We start from the raw sequence: 20,043 nt of genomic DNA on the forward strand, positions 1-20,043 counted from the left end.
ACCTGTATTCCTCTACAGTGAGGAAACTTAAAAGGGAGACATGATAGAACTGCCGATACTGAAGATAACTAGGATTCTGAAAAGTGAGATGAATAGGGCTATAAGCAATATAAAACAATGCTAGTGGCTAAAATAAAATGAATTAACAAGCATTTATACAAGTGCTTTTTATGTACTTATACAAGTGTATAAAAGTAAAAGAATTAGGAGAAAGTCAGGCTGCAGACAGGCTAACGTTACTGAATATTGTCATTTTATTAGACAGTGTTGAAAGAGACAACATAGGTGTTCTTGAAGTTATGGAACAATTATTTGAGAGAACTATAGAAAAGGAATTTGATTTTGAAACTGTCATGCACTCAAGGCTGTAGAAATTCAGAGGCTCTGGCCACAATTATTAAATTCTCAAATAAGCAAATTGTGCAGTTAGGGTATTTCTATCTTTGTTCAAGAAAGGAGAAAGGGACAAGCCAGGAAATTAGTTAACCTAATGTCTGTATTAGACAAACTCTTCATTTGTAATTAGAGTTAAATTAGCATTTTAAAATGCATGAGTCAATTGAGGATAGTCAGCATGAAATTGTTAAAGGCAAGTCATGCCTGACACATGAGTTTTGTGAAAGTGACAAATTGGGTGGATAGAGAATCAAGAGTACATGTGTTTTTCAGAAAAAAAGTTGTAAAGTCTAAGGAAGTTGACTGATGGATGGAAACAGTTTGGGACCTGCTGAGTTTTTCCCGGTAATTCTGTTTTTGTTTTGGGTCAATGCATGTTGTCACAGTAGAAGAATTGCTGTATCCCAGTGGTCAGGTAGGTCCCCAGAGAGAAAGAGATGAAAACACATTGTGAAAAGAATCATGACATTTTGAAGACACTGGGGACTTGTTACACAGAGAGAACTCCAGAGGATTTCAGGAAGGCAAGTTAGTGGTCTGAGCAGTGATTTGGCAGGCAATTTAATATGGATAAGTGTGAGGTAATATGTTTTGGGAGGAACAAATAAAGAATTGGGGAATAAACACTCAAATATGTGAAACAGCAGATGTGACAATTCAAGTATATAATTCGATGTGCAACTGGTAGGTAAAATCATAAATGCCAACAATATCTTAAGCTCAATAAGTGGAGGTACAGAGCACAAAAGCATTGCACGTGACACTCATGTAGCCTATCCTTGCTGTTTAGAAGTCGAGCATTCTAGGTTTAATTTTAGCTTTTTAAAAAATCTTGATTGCCGTGGAAGGCTTCTTCCCTCTATACACGTTCAAGAGAAATATTTCTCTTGACCTCTAATTTTCTGTTGTAAGCTCAGTTTTGCTACTCTTCGGGGACTGCTTTAAAACTTAATTTATCCAGGAGCCAGGTTTGTTAATCTATATTGTATAGGTCAAGGACCTGTGACCTTTTGGAGCTCTGTGCAGAATACTGATGGAATTGTAGCATTTCATAAAGCTCTGCAATGTAGAAGACAACCATTCAACTAATTGTGCCTGTGTCCACACACAGCTATCCAGTGAACCATGCTCCCCTCCTTCCTTTTTTGTATTTGTAAAAAAAAAAATAATTTGACTTCCCTCCTGCATGGGTGATATGGATTCTGCTCCCACTGCTACTTTTGGTAGCGCATTCCGTCCAAAAAAATAAAAATTATTTAATGCTTTATGTCCTCCAGTTACCAATGCTCCAATTAATGAAAATAGGCTTTATGATTTACCTTATCCAAAATCTCTCAATTTTTAACATCTCTATTATTTCTCTATTTAACATTCTTGAGTGCAAGTCATTCCTGATATGGTGAATGTTGAGTGTCAGCCATGGCTCAGTTGGTAACATTCTTGTCCCTTGAGTCACAAGGTTCTGGGATCATGCCTCACACCAGGGCTTGAGCACAGAAATCTAGGCTGATTGCAGTACTGATGAAATGCTGCATTGCTTGGAGATTGTCTTTCCGGTGAGCAGTTAAATTGAGGTTAATTTGCCTGTTTGTGTAGATGCAAAAGGTCCCATTGCACAATTTTGAAGAAGAGCATGAGGGTGTCCTTGTTAATATTTATCCCTCAATTAACGTCACAAAAACAGTTATCTGGTCATTATCACATTGTTGTTTGAGGGAGTTGCTGTCCCTAAACTAGCTGTCACATTTCCTACATTACAATAGTGACTCCGCTGCAAAAGTATTAATTGACTGTAAAGCAATTTGAGACACCTAATTGTTATATAAATACAAATCTTTTTTTCTCTCCTGTACTCTCTTTGTGGCTTTGCAATTATTTCAAAAGGAAAGTCATTCAAAACTGGATACCTATGATTTAGTTCTTCACTTTTGCACTCTACTACTTTTAAAAGACCTTTGTACTTATTTACAAAAGAAAACATAATCCATTTGCTTCTTAAAGCTTGTATCCAGAAACCTTAAGTCTTATCTGTTCCTCTATTTAAAGAAGTAAATACAGATAGTACAAGTGAGAACTGGACTGAATATAGAAAGTTCAAAGCGGAAGTAAAATAAGAGAAGCAGAGAGTGTATGAGAAGAGACTGGCAGCTAACATCAAAGGGAATCCAAAAGTTGTTTCTAGGCATATAAATAGTAAAAAGATGGTAAAACGAGGACTGGGGCTGATTAAGGACCTGCATGGAGGCAGGGGAATGGCTGAAGTATTAAGTACTTTGAATCTGTATTTACCAAAGAAGGTGCCACCAAAGTCATTGTGAAAGAGGTGATTGAGACACTGGGCTAAAAAATGATAGACATATTTGAAAGGCTGGCTGTGTTTAAAGTTGATAAAACGCCAAGGCTGAATGGATTCACCCAGGATATTGAGGGAAGTAATATAAAAAATGTGGAAGCATTGTCCATAATTTTCCAATCCTCCTTAGATGCAAGGGTGATGCCAGAGGACTGGAGAATTGCAAAAGTTAAATCTTTGTTCAAAAATGGGTGTCCAGATAAGCCCAGCAACCGCAGGCCAGTGAGTTTAACTACAGTGGTGGGAAAGCTTTTAGAAACAATAATTTGGGACAAAATTAACCGTCCCTTGGACATAAGTAGATTAATTAACTATAGCCAGCAGAGATTTATTAAGGGCATATTGCGTTTAATTAACTTGATTGAGTTTTTGATGAGGTAATAGTGTTGATGAGGGTCATGTGGTTAGATTGGGGATACATGGACTTCAAGACACATTTGATGAAGGGTAACATAACAGGTTTGTCAGCAAAGTTGAAGCCCATAGGATACACGGGACAGGGGCAGCCTGGACATGAGGTTGACTGAGTGATGAGAAAGTGAGATTAGTGGCGAATTGTTTTTCAGGCTGGAGGAATATATATTGTGGGGCCCCTGCTTTTCTTGATCTATATTAATGAACTAGACTTTATGCTGTACCTCTGCATTCTCCATATATAAACCAAAAGTGCAATTTTAAAGGGAGTGCAGGGGCAGAGAGACCTGAAGCTGTATGTGCACAAATCATTGAAGGTTACAGGGCAGGTTGAGAGTGGTCAATAAAACATAACAGGATCCTGGGCTTTATAAATAGGGGGAATAGGGAATAAAAGCAAGGATGTTGTGATGAACCTGTATAAAAACCTTGTGTGGTCTCAACTGGAGCATTGCATCCAGTTTTGGGCACCACATTTTAGGAAGAATTTGAAGACATTAGAGTGGGTGCAGAAAAGATTCACGAGAATGGTTCCAGGGATGAGAAACTTCAACTACGTGGATAGAGTAAAGAAGCTCGGGATATTTTCCTTTGAGTAGTGAAGATTAAGAGCAGATTTGATAGAGATGTTCAAAATCATGAAGGGTCTAGACAAAGTAGATAAGGAGAAACTTCCAGAAGGGTTGAAAACCAGAGTACACCAATTTTAAGGTGATTGACGAAAGAAGCAATATGCAGTTTGTGGGTAAGAGATGGAATGGTCTGCCTAATCATGTGTTGGAGGCAGATTCAGTTGAGGCCTTCAGTCTGAAAAAATGCGCATTAACCTTACTGTTTTCTGTCTTACACCTTTTTGCACAATTTCATAAGGCTGTTACACTACCAATTGTGTGCCTCAATTTTATCAGCAAGACTCTGCTTTGTGGCACATCCACAGCCTATTCTTCTTCAATATATTTGGCATGTCTGTGTTGCTTTTTACAATTCTGAATTGGTTGACCTTAATTAACCTTACCTGTATTGTAGTATTTTAGAAGCTAGCCCAGCTTGACTGAACTGCAAAAGACCTAGACTGGTCTAAAGTTACCTTTTTTTTAACCTCGTTTATACAGGCCCAGAGGGATGGAGAGTTGTCAACTGCCATACATCAGGTAGTTTGAACAATTGTCAAAACTAGTGTGATTGCTATGGAAATGCAAAGGAAACTAGAGCAATGTCCAGAAATAAAATCAGTACCACCCACACAAAACAGCTTCCAAAACATTATAGTTGTTCTATTAAGTGATAATGCCTGAAGTTCAAAACCTTTCTTAAAATGAGGGGTTAGACTTCATATATAAATATTTTTGGCGGCAGTTAAACTGGCTGGAAAGTTGTAACTGTTGTGGGAAATGGGAGTTTCTGGATGATGGGAAGAAACAGCATCACAGGATTTTTGAAGATTGAATGAAACAGAAACCGCATTGAGATAGTAAAATGCATGCCCTTGAGACATCCTAAAGTACTTTGTAGCCTAAGAATTATATTTGAAATGTTTGTTTTGTAGAGAGGCACTATGACCAAGCCAAGATTTTTTTTTCCAATAAATGGATCTGTATTAAAATAAGAAACAGAATTATAGCAGCAGTAACTGAAACGGAACTGGGGTAGCTGGGTTAGGATTTGCAATTTCCCTGGCGACAAATATTTCAGGAAGAATCGGGACAGAGGGTTGTAACATTCATAAGAAACAAGATAATATTTGGATCCAAGGGTTAAAAAAGGCACGTTGTCCAAGTAACTTTTTTGATTTGAGCTGAGGAATGGCCAGTGACATGTCATGCTACTGGGAGTATAAAGACTGCTGAAGGTATTGAGTTTGCAGTGGTGAGCAATGCAGGAGATTTTAATTATTCAAAATCTTTTTTTTAGGGGTGAACACAAGTTGAGACTAGGTCACATCGTTCTGGGTAACAGAGCAAATATAGGGCTGGACAAAAGGATGTTTTGGATGCATTGCCCACAATTTAAGTTGGGTCTACTATAAGGATATAAATGAAGAAAAATCAGGACTTTTCTAAATGTGCTTGATTTGGTTGGGGATGGTGGGGGTACAAATTTAAATTATCCCAAGATGAAACTATCTCAGCCTCCTTTGCTGAGAGGAAAAATTGGTACATATAACCATACACGGGGAATGCATGGAAGATAATGTTATGAAACAAGGAAATTCCAGGAAGGAAAATGGGGAATCAGTTGAGAACTAGGGTGAATATGGAGTCTAAATGAAATTTGAAATTTAGAGAGGATTTGGTGCTAAAATTGAAAGTTAGCACTGATATAAAGAATATATGTAGGATGACTAAAAAGGGAGATTCGAAAGACGAGGGAGTTTGAAAGAAAATTAGGAAAAACACAAACATTCTTGCAAAAGAATGGTTAAAGTCAGGGTTGAGTTGTTGAAGAATGAAGGATTTAAACTTCCAAAGTTTTACTGAAGAGGTGGGTGTTTGGATTCTAGATGTTAGTGTAAGTTATCATTCAAAGGAAGCTACACAAAGTAGGTTATTAACGTTTAAAGTAGATGAATAACTGAGACCTGAGAGTGGTTAGAGCAGCTGTTTTGACTAATTTTTCAAAACAGTTCCTAAGACAATAAGATGTAGGAGCAGAAGTAGGCCATTTGGCCCATCGAGTCTGCTCTGCCATTCAATGAGATCATGGCTGATCTGATAAACCTCAACTCCACTCTCCTGCCTTTACCCCATACCCCTTGATTTCCTTACTGATTAAAAATCTGTCTATCTCAGCCTTGAATATATTTAATGACCCAGCCTCTACAGTCCTCTGCGGTAAAGAATTCTGCAGATTGATTACCATCTGGGAGAAGAAATTTCTCTTCGTCTCTGTTTTAAATGGGCTCCCCCTTACTCTGAGATTATGCCCTCTGGTCCAAGGCTCTCCCACAAGGGGAAACAACCTCTCGGCATCTACTCTATCAATCCCCCTAAGAATCGTATGTTTCAATAAGGGTGCCTCTCATTCTTCTAAACTCCATTGAGTACCTACCTACTCAAACTCTCCTCATGAGAAAATCCCTCCATCCCCAGGATCAACCCTAGTGAACCTTCCCTGGGCCGCCTCCATTACCAGTATATCTTGCCTTAGATAAGGGGACCAAAACTGTTGACAGTATTCTAGTTGTGGTCTAACTAGTGCCTTGTATAGTTTTAGCAAGACTTCCCTATTTTTATACTCCATTCCCTCTGAAATAAAGACCAACATTCCATTTGCCTTCCCTGTTACCTGCTAGCTTTTGTTGATTCATAAATGAGGACCCCCAAATCCCTCTGTGCAGCTTTCTTCAGTCTTTCCCCATTTAAGTAATATTCAACCCCTCTTCTTCTTGCCAAAGTGCATAACCTCACATTTTCCCACATTATATTCCATCTGCCTCATTTTTGCCCACCTTCTAAACTTGTCTATATCCCTCTGTAGACTGTCATCTCTCACCACTTGCATTCCCACCTATTTTTGAGTCATCCACAAACTTGGCAATAGTACATTCATTTCCCTCATCCAAGTCAATATATATTGTAAATAATTGTGGCCCCAGCACTGACTCCTGTGGCACTCCACTCGTTACAGGTTGCCATCCTGAAAATGCCCCCCTTATCCCAGTTCTCTCTTCTATTAGTTTGCCAGTCCTTTATCTATATTAATCTACTTCCCCCAACACCATGGGCTCTTATTTTATTAAGTAGCCTTATGTGTGGTACTTTATCAAACGCCTTTTGGAAATCTAAATATATTACATCGACTGGTTCCCCTTTATCTATCCTGCTTGTTACCACCTCAAAGAATTCTAATAAATTTGTTAAGCATGATTTCCTCTTCATGAAGCCATGCTGACTCTACTTGATTATATTATGCATTTCTAAATGCTCTGCTATTACATTCTTTATAATTGACTCTAATGTTTTCCCAATGACAGATGTTGAGCTAACTGGCCTGTAGTTACCTGTTTTTTGTGTGTCTCCTTTTTGAATAAGGGTGTTACATTGGCAGTTTTCCAATCCTCTGGGACCTCTCCAGAATCTAAGGATTCTTGGAAGATTACTACCAGCTCATCCACTATCTCTGCAGCTAGTTCCTTTAATATCCCAGGATGCAATCCATCAGGTTCAGATGACTTATCGGCCTTTAGCCCCATTAGTTTCCCTAGTACTTTTTCTCTAGTGATAGTTATTGTATTTATTTCCACCCACCCTTTTGCCCCGTGATTATTTAGTAATTTTGGTATGCTATTAGTGTCTTCTACCATGACTGATGCAAAGTTATTTATTCAACTGCTCTGCCATTTCCTGGTTCTCCATTATTATTCTTCCAGCCTCGTTCTCTAAGGGGCCTATGTTGGCTTTGGCCTCTCTTGCTTTTTACATATTTAAAGAAGCTCTTACTGTCTGTTTTTATATTACTTGCTAGTTTACCCTCAAAGTTTATTTTCTCCCCCATTATTTTTTTGGTCGTCTTTTTAAAAACCAAGAGAACTTTTCCAATCGTCTGGCTTACCACTAATCTTTGCCACATTGCATGTTTTTTTTCTTTCAGTTTGATCCTATCCTCAATTACTCTAAGGGACTTGAGTGGGAATGGCCAATGCTATAGCTCCTGACATTTTGAGAAAAGGATGGGCTACCCAAGTATTTGGAGAAATGTTAATTGGGGCTATTAGCATGACTTTCTAAAAGACACACTGTGCTTGCCCAACCTTGTACAGCCTCTGCACTGTATCTGTAGATTTTCAAAAAGAGTTTAATAAAGCACTGCATATTTTTGGCAAGGATAATTGCACATGAAATTAAAGGGAAAATGATGGTTAGAGTATAGAAAGCAAAGAAAAAGAAGACTAAACCGGAAGGGTGAGTGATGTCCTGCAGGGATCTGTTCACTTGGGAATTGAGGAAACTTAACATTTTCTGATAATTGTGAAAGGCTACAGGGGATCACTAAAAGGCTATCAGGATTGATAGATATTGGGTCGTAAACTCTGAGCTTCAGGGGGTACCCCAAACTTCTGATAGGCAATTGTCTTGCATAGGGAACCATCCGAAAATGTAGTTTAAATCGCAAACTCCAGATGGTTCTGACTGTTACATCAATTGTTAGGCAGAAATAGTTAGAATTTAAACCAATTCTAGCTTCTGGGTAACTATTATTTTATAGTCCCACTCCGCCTGACTCGCCTGAACCCCACCTTCCAAGGTCCAATCTGATCTGACCCAGCCACCCCACCTCAAACAAATCCTATCCACTTACGTTCTTCCTGGCTTGTCAAAGACCTTTAAACCTGGCTGGACTTTTAAACTTACCTGGTTTATGGCAACTAGTGCTGTAAACCCTACAGCCCTCGACCCTAGACCCTGGGGACACGCTGTGCTGCCCAGCCTGAGTCAGAAGCTTGAGTAAGAAAGGATCGCCTGGATTTCAAGGTAAGAACTTTTGAGCGGAGTGGCAATCCAACTCAGTTGCCACACCATTGGAAGTTAAGGCCTGTTGAGTAATGTCGGAAAATGTGAAATACATTTTGGAATTGTGTGTGTACACCTTAAATGGAATAGTGAAGCAGACCATATGCGCAGGTATACAAGTCATTTAAGGTGGCTGTGCAACAAACTCAAAATGCTTGATATACTCATGAGGCACCTGAGGAGAGAGAGAAAGAGTTTCGGGTTGATCTTTCAATGAAACCATTCTGATGAAAAGTCATTGTTCTGAAATGTTGATTCTGGTTTTCTCCGCACATGTATCCAGAGCAGTTGAGCATTTCCAGCATTTTTTCTGTTTTTATTTCAGATTTTAAAGAGGCAATGTTAAACCAGTGCAAGTGTTGGTTGAAGTATTGTGTACTATTTTGGATACTCTATTTAAGAAGGATATAGAAGCAGTGGGAAAGGTATAGAGCAAATTCGCTATGATTTTGAGAAGTTGTGGCTATGACTTTGGAAGTTGGGCCCATTTATACTAGAACTGACTTGAGTTAAGAGGTAACTCAAAGGGTATCTTCGAGATTTATGAAGGGCTCTGATGGAGTAAGTACTGATTGATTCTTTCCAATTGTCACTGGATAACGTGGTCACAAATTTAAGAAAAATCATAAGAATTCAAGGCTAAAATATTCCTGCGCGCATGGTTAGAATATGGAATTCTTTGCCAGAAGCCTTTGAAGTTTGAGTTGGTTGATTTCATTTTTGCTCCTTTACTCTGACGCATGTGTCGAATAATTAAAATTCTTGTGATTATGTGCAGTCTATTTATAACTTTGATTCCTATGTGACTATTTTGAGGCATTTTCTGTCAAAATAAATGAAATTTACATTAGAATTTGTAAGTAAACAATTGGCATTCATAAAGTAATAAGCCTCCTGCCATTAAACTGTGCTGTAGCACACAGCATCTCCCAATTGCTGATTCTTTGGTTTAGTGTCCTTGTTGGTATGCTGGAATTTTCCAGCTTTTGCTGTTCAAGAAGTTGCCTGTATGTTTTAAAAACTTACTGTAGCTACTGAATTTCTTTTAATTTAAATTTCTCCCTTGGTTTGCATTTGTACTTAGTTGTCTAGTGATTTTATGATGATCCATTTTCCTGTATCTCTTGCTTTGTGGCTCCATCAAGTAACTACTATTGCCCCTCTTGTATTAGTTGTCACTTGAACAAGGCCCTATACATCCTAAATTTCCTCTTCAAACCCATGCTATGCTTTCTTCATTTCCTTTTCTTCCTCATCTTAAATCCCTTTGTGTTATTTTCCCCTGTTCTTTGGCCTATTTTAACCACTGCTCTTTTTAACATAGCTGTTTTTTCTTGGTCCACATTATTTTTCATTTAAATCCGTTTTGTGTGTAATGGTTGCTTCCTTGTGCTTTTTGCTCATTTGATTTTCTTCCCAAAAGCCTGTTTCCCCACCATCTTTTTCTAAGTTTTCTGTTCACCAGAATCCTGTTCTAGCTCAACTTTATCCCACAGTGCTGAGGGAGACTAGGGAGGCGAGCTGTGGCACTGCCAATCATTTGGAAGGAGTCATTGGTCACTGAGGAGCTGTCATGGAATTTGACCTGGAGCACCAGTTTTTATAGAACCTTAGAATGCTTACAGCACAGAAGTCGGTCATTCGGCCTGTTGTTTCTGTACCAGCTCTCTCTGCAAGAGCATCTTACTTAGTCACACTCCTCTGCCTTTTTCTTGTAACCTGCAAACCTTTTTGCTTCAGATAATTATCCAATTCTCTTTCGAAAGCTTTTAATTTAAAAAAAAAACCCAGAATAACTTTCTGAAAAAGTCAGTTTCTTTTATTATCACTTGTAAACCAATGGTTGTGATGCTGCTCCCTCCCTACATGACACCCATGCACCTTCATTGTGAGGCAGAGTATATGCTGATTTCTAATGTTTCACAATGTTGTGGGTATGTGTGTATATGAACATGCATGGACTGAGAACCTAGTCACCATGAGAGATTTGGTTTGGGGGTCGGGGGAGGGGTTAGAGACTGAGCAGTTTGATCAGTTTTATTGGGATTGTCAGTTGTCAGTCATTGATTCTTTCTTACCTATGTAATGAAATAAGCATCAGCTTAATTCACTTATCAGTGGAATGTTTGAGCTAATTATGGTTAACTAACCCTGACTTTTCTCCAGTACCAACAGTCTTTGAATCCCTTTTCCCTGCCCCCTCAACTTTTGCCTCCAACAAGAAACATGAGCTCATTAACTTCTTTGACACTTAAGATTGAGGCCACTCAATCACCTGCCTCTGCTGCATCCATTCCTTGCCGACCCTAATCCTGAACTTGAATCCTTCACAAGTTCTTCTCCATACTTTTCCTGAACTCATTGTCATGAGATCCATCCTCTGCCCTGTTCACCCCATTTTATTAAACTGCTGACCACCAAACTTCCCTTCCTATGCTAGCTGATACTGAAAATGTTTCCCTTTCCTTAATACTGACCCCCCTCCTTTTTGAACCTGACATAATTACTTGCCATTCCGCTTCAAAAAAACACACCCTTGACCCTTCCGTCCTTTCAAATTACTGCCTCATCTAAAATCCCCTATCCTTGCCAAAGTCCTTGGAACATGTTGCCTCCCAAAACCATGAGCATCATCCATGACCATCTTACTTGTAACTCCATTTTTGAACTTCTCTAAATCAGATTTTTTCCCTTGCCACTGCAATGAAATAACCCCAATCAAAGTTACAAAAAGTCTTCTGTAAATTTGAAACGGAGTGCACTATTTTTCCCCATCTTCTTGGCCTTTCTGCAGTCTTCAACACTGTCTACACCAACCTCCCAAATGCCTCTCCACCATTATCCAATAGAGTGTGACTTTCTATTTCTCATCTATGTGCTGTATCTTGGTGACATCTTTCGAAAATATATCAGGTTCCAGATGACAAGACACAACTTTACCTAATGACTAACATCAGCCCTCCACTGGCTGTGTTGTCAGACTGTTTGCCCAACCAAGTCCTGGATGAATTTTCCTGCCAATTAAAATTGAACCATTGTCTTGGGCCCTCACCACAAGCTCTTTTCCCGTGCCCACTAATTGAATCATTAGGCCACTGGCTTAGGCTGAACCAGACTGTAATGTAGATATTGACCCTGAGTTGAGCTTCTGATCCCATCTCCTATCCATCATAAAGACCATCTGTATCTACCTAAATAACTTTGATCAAAATTTTGACAACCCCACCTCAGTTTATCTGCTTCGACTGTTCCGGTGCTCCTCTGGCTTCAAATTTTCCATCAGTTGTAAACTTGACCTTGTTATACTTTAACCAAATCCCAATTTAGTCATTCCTTTCGTTACCTCCTGCTTTTGCTGAGTCAGTGTTTGGGTGGGACATTTTGCTTAGTTGTTGAAACTTGATTAGCTTGAATAGCTGCAATTTGTTCATAGATCTTAAAAATATTGGGTAAATGCAAGATGCTATTATGCATCAGATACATTGTTATTGAGTGCTAATCTCAAAAGTAGTCATGAAAATGCCTGTTTACAGGTGCTGCTTGATTTATGAATAATGCAGATTATTGTGGTTCATTTGTCTTGATTGGGCTCTTGAATGCCCTTGATAGAAGCAATTAACGTAAGTGATATGGTTTTAAAAGATCATGACAAGTCTTAGGTTAAAAAGCGGTGACATAAATAGAATTCTAATAGTTGTCACCACGTGAATATCCTGGAGAAAGAAAAATAATTTTGCATTAATCTTGTTCATATTTTCCTTTCGGTGCGGAGCCGTATAGTATCTTGTATATCTTCTAATTTGCAATTGGGGTTAATTTTGTGTTTGTTTAGATGAAAATTTAAAAAAAAAATTTCAACTCTCCACTAACCCTAAACCTCTGTAGTGGAAATGTGGTGCTATCTATTTCTGTGACTGACTTTTGAATTTTAAAATGCTGAATCCTGTTAATTGAAGGAAATAGCTGTTCTTAAAATAAAATTTCGAAAACACAACTGATTTGGTATGTTAACTTTTGCCTCTTTTCCTAGATTTTATGACCACAGTAAACTTTTTCTGACACTGTACCATCCAGAATGCTCTGTTAAATGGAATTTCAGGCTGAAGCTAACAAATGGTTGATACTACTCTACACCTGCCCAATGGTTACTACTCTACACCTGCCCAATGGTTCTTATTTCAGAGACCAGGAGGTGGCCACAGCCATTAACTCAAGTTTACCCAAGTGGCTGTTTACAGCGGCCCAGTCCCGTGATTGGACAGCGTTAGGAGCCGGAAAAGATGTTTGAGCTCTTGTCTTTCCTGTGTTGGAATGAGTGACACTTAAACTAGATTGCTGCTGACCTTTTATATCTAATTAAAATTCAGTTTATCGGTGACTCTAAACTATAGATAGAGGTATCCGTGTTTCAGATGCAAAATCCACCCACTTCCTGTAAATCTATAAGTTTCAGCTTCATCATAAAAATTGCTTAGTTTTCAGCATTTCCATGTCACCTCAGCATGGGGTTAGCCAAGCTTCCGATGGAGGCACTGGTAGTCCTTTTGGATTAACTGCCACCACCCATTCCTGGAGCATGCTGGATAGTAAAAATGTTACTCTAATCGGAATTATCCTTACTGTATTGTGAAATTTTATTTGCATTTTTAGCATTATGAAGAAATGTGCAGAATACTGTTCCTGCTTAATTAACTTGCTATTGTTGTCTTTGCTTACACACCACTTTCTTAGTAATCTCTGGGTGAATTCTTGCATTTGGATTTAATAAGCAGGCAGAAAATTAATGGATAAAATTTATTTTAAAGTGAAACAAAATGTAGGAAAATGCTGAGGAACCATTTTGTCATGAAATGTAAAACCTCAAACTGACTTTTTTTGCTAATTTTCTTCCTTTTCTCTTTTCCTCTCTTCATCCCGAAGGCATTGACTGGTGTAGAGGCTTGGTTCTGTGGTGCTGAATGCCCTCTGGTACCTTGTCTCTAGTGCTCATTCTTTGTCTGTATTGTTGCAAGGTCATTTTGCTGAGGTGTTTCACAGCCAATTCTTGTGTCCCCACACATTACTTTCCACTAGAAGCTCATTTATATAGTTGAGCAGGAAAAATGTCTGATCTTCATTTCCATCCCCCCCCCCCAATGAATAAAACAGACTTCAGGATACATTGCGATTTTGCATTTCAAAGTATGTATTTTTGTTAACAATTGAAAAATTTGAGTTGATTTGTGAAAGATTATAGATATTGGCCCTTTTCCTGTGAGCATTATCTAAATATTGAGATTGACCTATGCTGGTATTCAGGCAACAAGACTGGTCATCCTAATTTTGAAATTTAAGATCAAAATGTTGCTTGGAATTTTTTTTTATTCACTGGATTTGAAGGACTTTGGACCATCTGATATCGTTTAGTTATATTGCTTGCCCCTGCTGAGGTCCTGTCGTATTTATTTGTTTTTCAGACGAATCCTTTCTTTCTCCTTTCGTTGCACCTGAATGTGTGATGCAGTCTTCTGCAGGCAAGTCCCTTCAGCTTTCCTTTTGTTCTTATCTGCATCTTGTGACTCTAGTCAGTTGCTTAAAATAATTTTACTTCTGATTTGCACTGGTCACTTTTTATGGGCTTAATTACTTGCTGATGTGCTAGTTTCCTGTTTCAACATCTTTCTGCATTAAAATCTTGCATTAGTACAGAGTGTGACTTTCAAAACAGATAAATTGTGAAATTTTGATGGTTCAGGAGTAAAATTTGTGTTCAGCCAAACAAATCAGATTTGATAAATTGTTTATGCTGGGATTGCTGACCTCGACAGGGGTAACTGTTGAGATGTTTCCAATGGGCAAGCGAAGGAGATATTTTCCTGAGCATTTGCTAACTATACACTGACTCCTATTTGAAGTGCAATAGTATGAAAACAGCAAATTGTGATGTCTTCCATGTGATGCTTGAACATACGAACAAGGAGCAGGAGTAGGCCATTCAGCCCCTTGAGCCTGCTCTGCCATTTAATAAGATCATGGCTAATCTGATAGTAACCTGAAACCTGTATCCCACCTACTGCCGATAACCTTTCACCCTCCCCTTGCTTACCAAGAGTTTATCCACCTCTGCCTTCAAAATATTCAGACACTGCTTCCACCACCTTTTCAGGAAGAGTTCCAAAGACTCACGACGCTCCGACTGGGGAAAAAAAAATCACCTCATCTCTGTTTTAATTGGGCAACCCCTTATTTTTAAATAGTGACCGCTAGTTCTAGATTCTTCCAGGAGAGGAAACATCCTGTTGACTGCTGTCCATTGAGTGTGTCAACATTCATAGCAGGAGATGAATGGCGAGATGGGAACAAAGATATAATGGCTTAAATTTGTAGTAATCGAACTTAATGTCATACTCTGTACTTGGCAGCAACTTGTACCATTTTCTTGCATTAGTTTGCCTGTATTAGGTCCTAACAGGTTCATATAAAAGTATGCTGTCTTTTATAATATACTTTTAATCTTTTTATTTCGGTCTTTACCTTATTATTTATGTGCTATAATACCTTTTCTTCTTTATCCTTCCATTTTATTTGACCAAATTCTGAAGTTATACTTCACCCATCCTTTTTCCTGGAGCTAGAAAAAGTAGCGTTTCACAAATGTGAGACAATCTCTGTATTCAAGGACCACTCTGTCATACCTTAATGATTTTTTTGTTCTACAAATGAAATCTGGGCCCAAACTGTTTCATGTATAAAGTTTAAAAAAAAAACTTGTAAAATATTTCACACTCAGTATACATATGGTAATTACCCAGAGATGTTCCAAATGCATTTTTTTTATTGCCAGCTTGGGTATGAATTATAGTGCTGTCTTAGGTTTATCTTATTTCTGGAGAGAAAACCTAGTCAGAAAGAGGATGCATGCTTTGGGCACATAACTTGGTATGTTGATCAATGAAGGGGCTGGACCGTATCATTGAAATGTTTGAAGGTTGGTGTGTTCTTCCTCCTGAGTTTTGTTCTGGGAGGGAAAAGATAATCGAAAGAAGGGGAAGTTTTAAGTGGCTTGAAGCTAGAGAGCAGAGAATTTTTGTCATTAAAAATATTGAAATTGGGACAACCTGAATATTCAGAACACCATACTTATTTAGTCTATTCTTAGTAATGTGGAAGTATGATTTAGCATTAGTGGAGGAAACTATCAGTGAAACTGAGCCGAGGGACATCGACATAGGTTTAGTTGCCAAATAACAGCATCTAGTCTGGTGCCTTGAAGAATAAGGCCAACAATTTTTGTGTATTACTGCTGTATTCAGAAGAAATTAGTTTGCCTTTGAGTGTAAACACATGCTTAAATTGACATCCTTGAGTTCAGTTGTGGTACACAAAACAGCAATTTTCCAAAAAAACTTTTAAGATTCTAAAGAGCAGCTTTGGCTACTGGGAGTCAGTTAAAGTATCTGCCGAGTGTCCATTAAATTCAAGAAAATTACTAACCCCGATAATTTATAATTAAACATAAGGATAGTCTTATTAATTTCTCAGAATATTTCTGTACTTATAAATGATTGACTTTTGTACGCTCAACAAGTGAGAGTGACGTTGACTCTAAGAAATTGCGTAGAATTAAATGGAAATATTTCCACTGGTAATCCAGCAATCCATTCAAAAACTTTCGTGAATGATGCTCTTTATTCTACCCCAGTAATGTGCTTAAACCCAAGCCTGAGAAAAGCGCCTTCCTGGTCTACTCTGTAGCCAGTGTAACATTGCTATTTTTCTTATCTTTCAATTAGACCCAGTTTAAAGTAAATTGAGTTTTTGATGATGTTTAATTTTAAGGTGATGTAGTCTTAAATTTAAAGAAGTATTGCTATGTCAAATATTGGGTGTTTAGAACTTAGTTTTCCTTTCTTTTTATTCAACCTCCATATATCTCAAGTGAATGTCCAGAGTCCAAAGGGAGCAAATACATGGCCTTGTCCTTTTTTTTCAATAATTTTCTCCCTAATGTTGTGCTTCGAGTGACTGGCTATTCTTTGTGCAAGTCTGAATAATTAATATTGGCAAAGTATTCAACTATGGAGAGGGCAGATATAGTGGAGTGAAAATTGGAAATTAACACGAGCCTTTTCTTATGAGGTTTGCAGGCATACTTTTCCAATGGGCTCATTTAAATAGCTGTTGTGTGCATAAATCTTAAATTTAGTTCTCTTCTTCCTCCTTCCAATTCAGGATGCTTATATTTTTTTAAAAATGGATTTCGAAGCCAAATTGTAGTGCCCTGACCTACCTGTAATCGAGTATTTTTTTCACAAAGTTCTTCAGCTGCTTGTTTGCATCAATATTGCTGTTGTGTAGCATTTGGTTTTCACCTAAATTCTGTTGATTTGCTGTTTGTGCAAAGTCTTTATTATTCATTTGACTAAGAACAGCTTTTGCCAGCTCACATGTCTTTAATTTCAAATTTTACTTGTTTTTCAGTGATTTTTAATCATTGAGAATTGTTGACGTTGCAGCTCTGGTGGAATACCTTTCTGACATCAGGTGACCGATGTTTTACTTAAAAGCGAGGAAGATTAATTATAGGCTTCTTTGACATACTTCTGATTTTAAAATCTGTGCAATCATAGATCTTCTCTGGCAACTGACTGCACAACATTTGTGTTGCCTGCTATCATTTCATGGTGACCAATAGTATGGAATATTCTCATTCCTTATTTGGGTTTGAACAAAAGAAAGAAAGAGATTAGGGCCCCTTGGAGATCTCACAAGCAATTGCAGACTCTTTTTCCTAAAAGCTCCACTACCAAGAAAACGCCATTGAGTGTCAAAGCATGGAGATGATTCATGCTAAATTTGGTAATTTACATTTGATGCATGCGTTGACTAGAGTACAGTTACTAATTTGTGCTGATAGATATGGCGATCAAGGCATGGATCTATATTCTAAAGCAGAGTATTGGTGTAAAATTTGTCAATATTTGTTGCTAGAAGTTTTGAATCGTAATTTTGATACGCAAATCATTGAGATAAATTTCTATTCAAGTCCAATCCAGGACTCCCTGAGCCCGTGCCCCCCTCCATGTCTCTGAACACGTGGTTAGGATTTATATATCTTTTTGAAAGACAACAGCTTCCAGTTTCTATTCCAGCAGACATCACTAACTTTTTTTACATTAACCCTGGTCAAGACCAATGCTCTCCCTATATATGGCATTGAATAAGGATTTAGAGGATTTTAAACCAGCATTGATGAAGGAATGGAAATAAATGCCATGTCAGGATAGTGAGAGACTTGAAAGGGAAGTTGGAGTGATAGCATTTTCATAATATTGATAGTTAAGGTTATGGACCTGGGAGGCGCTATTAAAGCAAGATTGGTAAGTTGCTGCACTGTATCCTGTATCGTATATACTACCACCACATTATGAACAGTGGTGGTGCTGATCAAACACACTTTGTTCTGGGTGGTGATGAACTCCTGGAGTGTTATTCTTGCACTATCCAATGTTCCATCATATTTTCCTTATGCTTACCATCTGACTTCTTGCTGGACTGTAGAAGCTGACTTGAAGTAATTATTTATCTTTATTTTTATTGACAGCATCACCATTATCTGTTTCCAAAGGGTCTGCATTGCCCTAATAACCCTTTTTCCCAGTGTATGTTTTAGAAGTTTTTTTTGTTGATTTTGATATCGTTTGCAAGTTTCTTTTCATATTTCCTTTTTTTTAGCTCTGCTGTCTGTTTTGACACCCTTTACTCCATCTTTCCCATTTGCCAGGACCTATGCTTTTTGTTTTTCATTTTTATATGAATCACAGAATTGTTACTGTGCAGGAGGAGGCCATTTAGCCTGTTGTCTGCACCAACTATCCAAATGAACAATTCACCTCCCCACCATCTCTCAGTAACCCTACACATTCTTTTCAGATAACAGTCTGATTCCCTTTTGAATGCCTCGATTGAACCTGCCTGCACCACGCTCTCAGGCAGTGCATTCCAGACCCTAACCACTTGCTGCATGAAAAGGTTATTCCTTGTCATTTTTGCCAATTATTGAAATTTGTGCCCTCTTGTTCTCGATCCTTTCATGGGTGTACGCGTTTTCTTTATTTTATGTTTCGCTTACCTCTTTAGTTCACTATGACTGTCTTTTTTTGCCAAGTAGTTGTCTTGCCATTTATGGGTATGAACCAGTTTTGAATCACAGATTCTTTTTTGAACACCTCCCACTGATTTTTGGTTGTTTTACCCATTAATAGATTTACCCAGTTCACTGTGGGCTGCTTTTGTCTTATCCAACAGAGGTCAACATTGCCTAAATCTACAATCTTAAGCTGTTTTGCGTTTCTCCTTTACAAACATTAGTTGAAGTCACTCATATTATGATTGCTATTGGATAAATATTTAACTAAGTCTGGTTAATTGCTCATCTATGAAATCTAATAATCTTGTTAATTCTAGGACACACTGGCCAGAATTTTCAGCTCATCAGGCAGGCGAAAAGGCCAAGTGGCCTTTGCGTTTTTTAGGGAACCTCATCCATAGACAGGATGAGGTTTCCAACAGCAAAAAAAATTTTAACATTTCATTTATAACATGTCCCTGACATGTTTTATAACATTTTTAAAATCTTTATTTTTAATCTTTCAAACAGTTCATCTCCCTGAGGCAGCTCTGTGCCTCAGGGAGCTTTTCTCCATGTGCCCCCACGCACCGCACTGAGCCATGCTACTCGCATTTTACGCTGTACAGGCCTTATTTGGCCCGCCAGCGTTAAATCGAGGTCGGCCTCCCAACCAAGCCTGCCTGACAAGGGAAAAATCTCCCCCTATTGTTGCAAAAAAAAACCACCCAAGATACGCTTAAAGAAATTCAGTACTTTTCGGGAATGCTGGTCTGTTTAACTCAATCCGTGAAAGTTAAAATTCCCACCATTAAAATCACTGTGTCATTCCTATATGTTTGCTTAATCTCTGCATTTATGCAATCTACCACTTCACATTACCAGCAAGGTGCCTATACACAAGTCCTACATCTGAATTTTTTTTTTTTTGTTTCTTAATTCTACCATTAAAGTTTCCATTCCTTGCTTACCTCTTGTTAAACCCTTTCCTATCATTGAAGTGATTTCATCCCCAGTCATTATGGCCACTCCTCACCCTCTACCATTTTCCCTACCTTTCTTGCTGACCTCCTAACCTGGTATATTCCTGGTCCTGACTGCCTTGCAGCCATGTTTCTGTAATGGCTATGATGTCACACCCACTAAGTTGAATTTGTGCCTGCACTTCATTCACTTTGCTCCGTTTGTTCCTTTGTATAAAGAATACTTATTTGGACCAAATCCTAAGGTGTCCTTCTGCTCTAATGATTTGTCCCTGCTTT

At 38.3% G+C, this 20,043-nt stretch overlaps 1 protein-coding gene across 4 annotated transcripts in view; it reads left to right on the forward strand.

Moving 5' to 3' along the window:
- The window catches only part of LOC121286816 (reticulon-4-like), a 93,074-nt gene that overhangs the window by 8,700 nt on the left and 64,331 nt on the right, over positions 1–20,043 (forward strand). For 3 of the 4 annotated variants that reach the window (XM_041203875.1, XM_041203880.1, XM_041203890.1), the window contains one exon: positions 14,130–14,186. In XM_041203875.1, the coding sequence (XP_041059809.1) occupies positions 14,130–14,186 (57 nt within the window). Of the gene's footprint in view, positions 1–14,129; positions 14,187–17,152; positions 17,197–20,043 lie in introns of those variants that run through there. The other variant, XM_041203898.1, reaches the window with a different exon arrangement.

The sequence above is a fragment of the Carcharodon carcharias genome, chromosome 2 (genome assembly GCF_017639515.1).
Source record: "Carcharodon carcharias isolate sCarCar2 chromosome 2, sCarCar2.pri, whole genome shotgun sequence".
NCBI lineage: Eukaryota > Metazoa > Chordata > Chondrichthyes > Lamniformes > Lamnidae > Carcharodon > Carcharodon carcharias.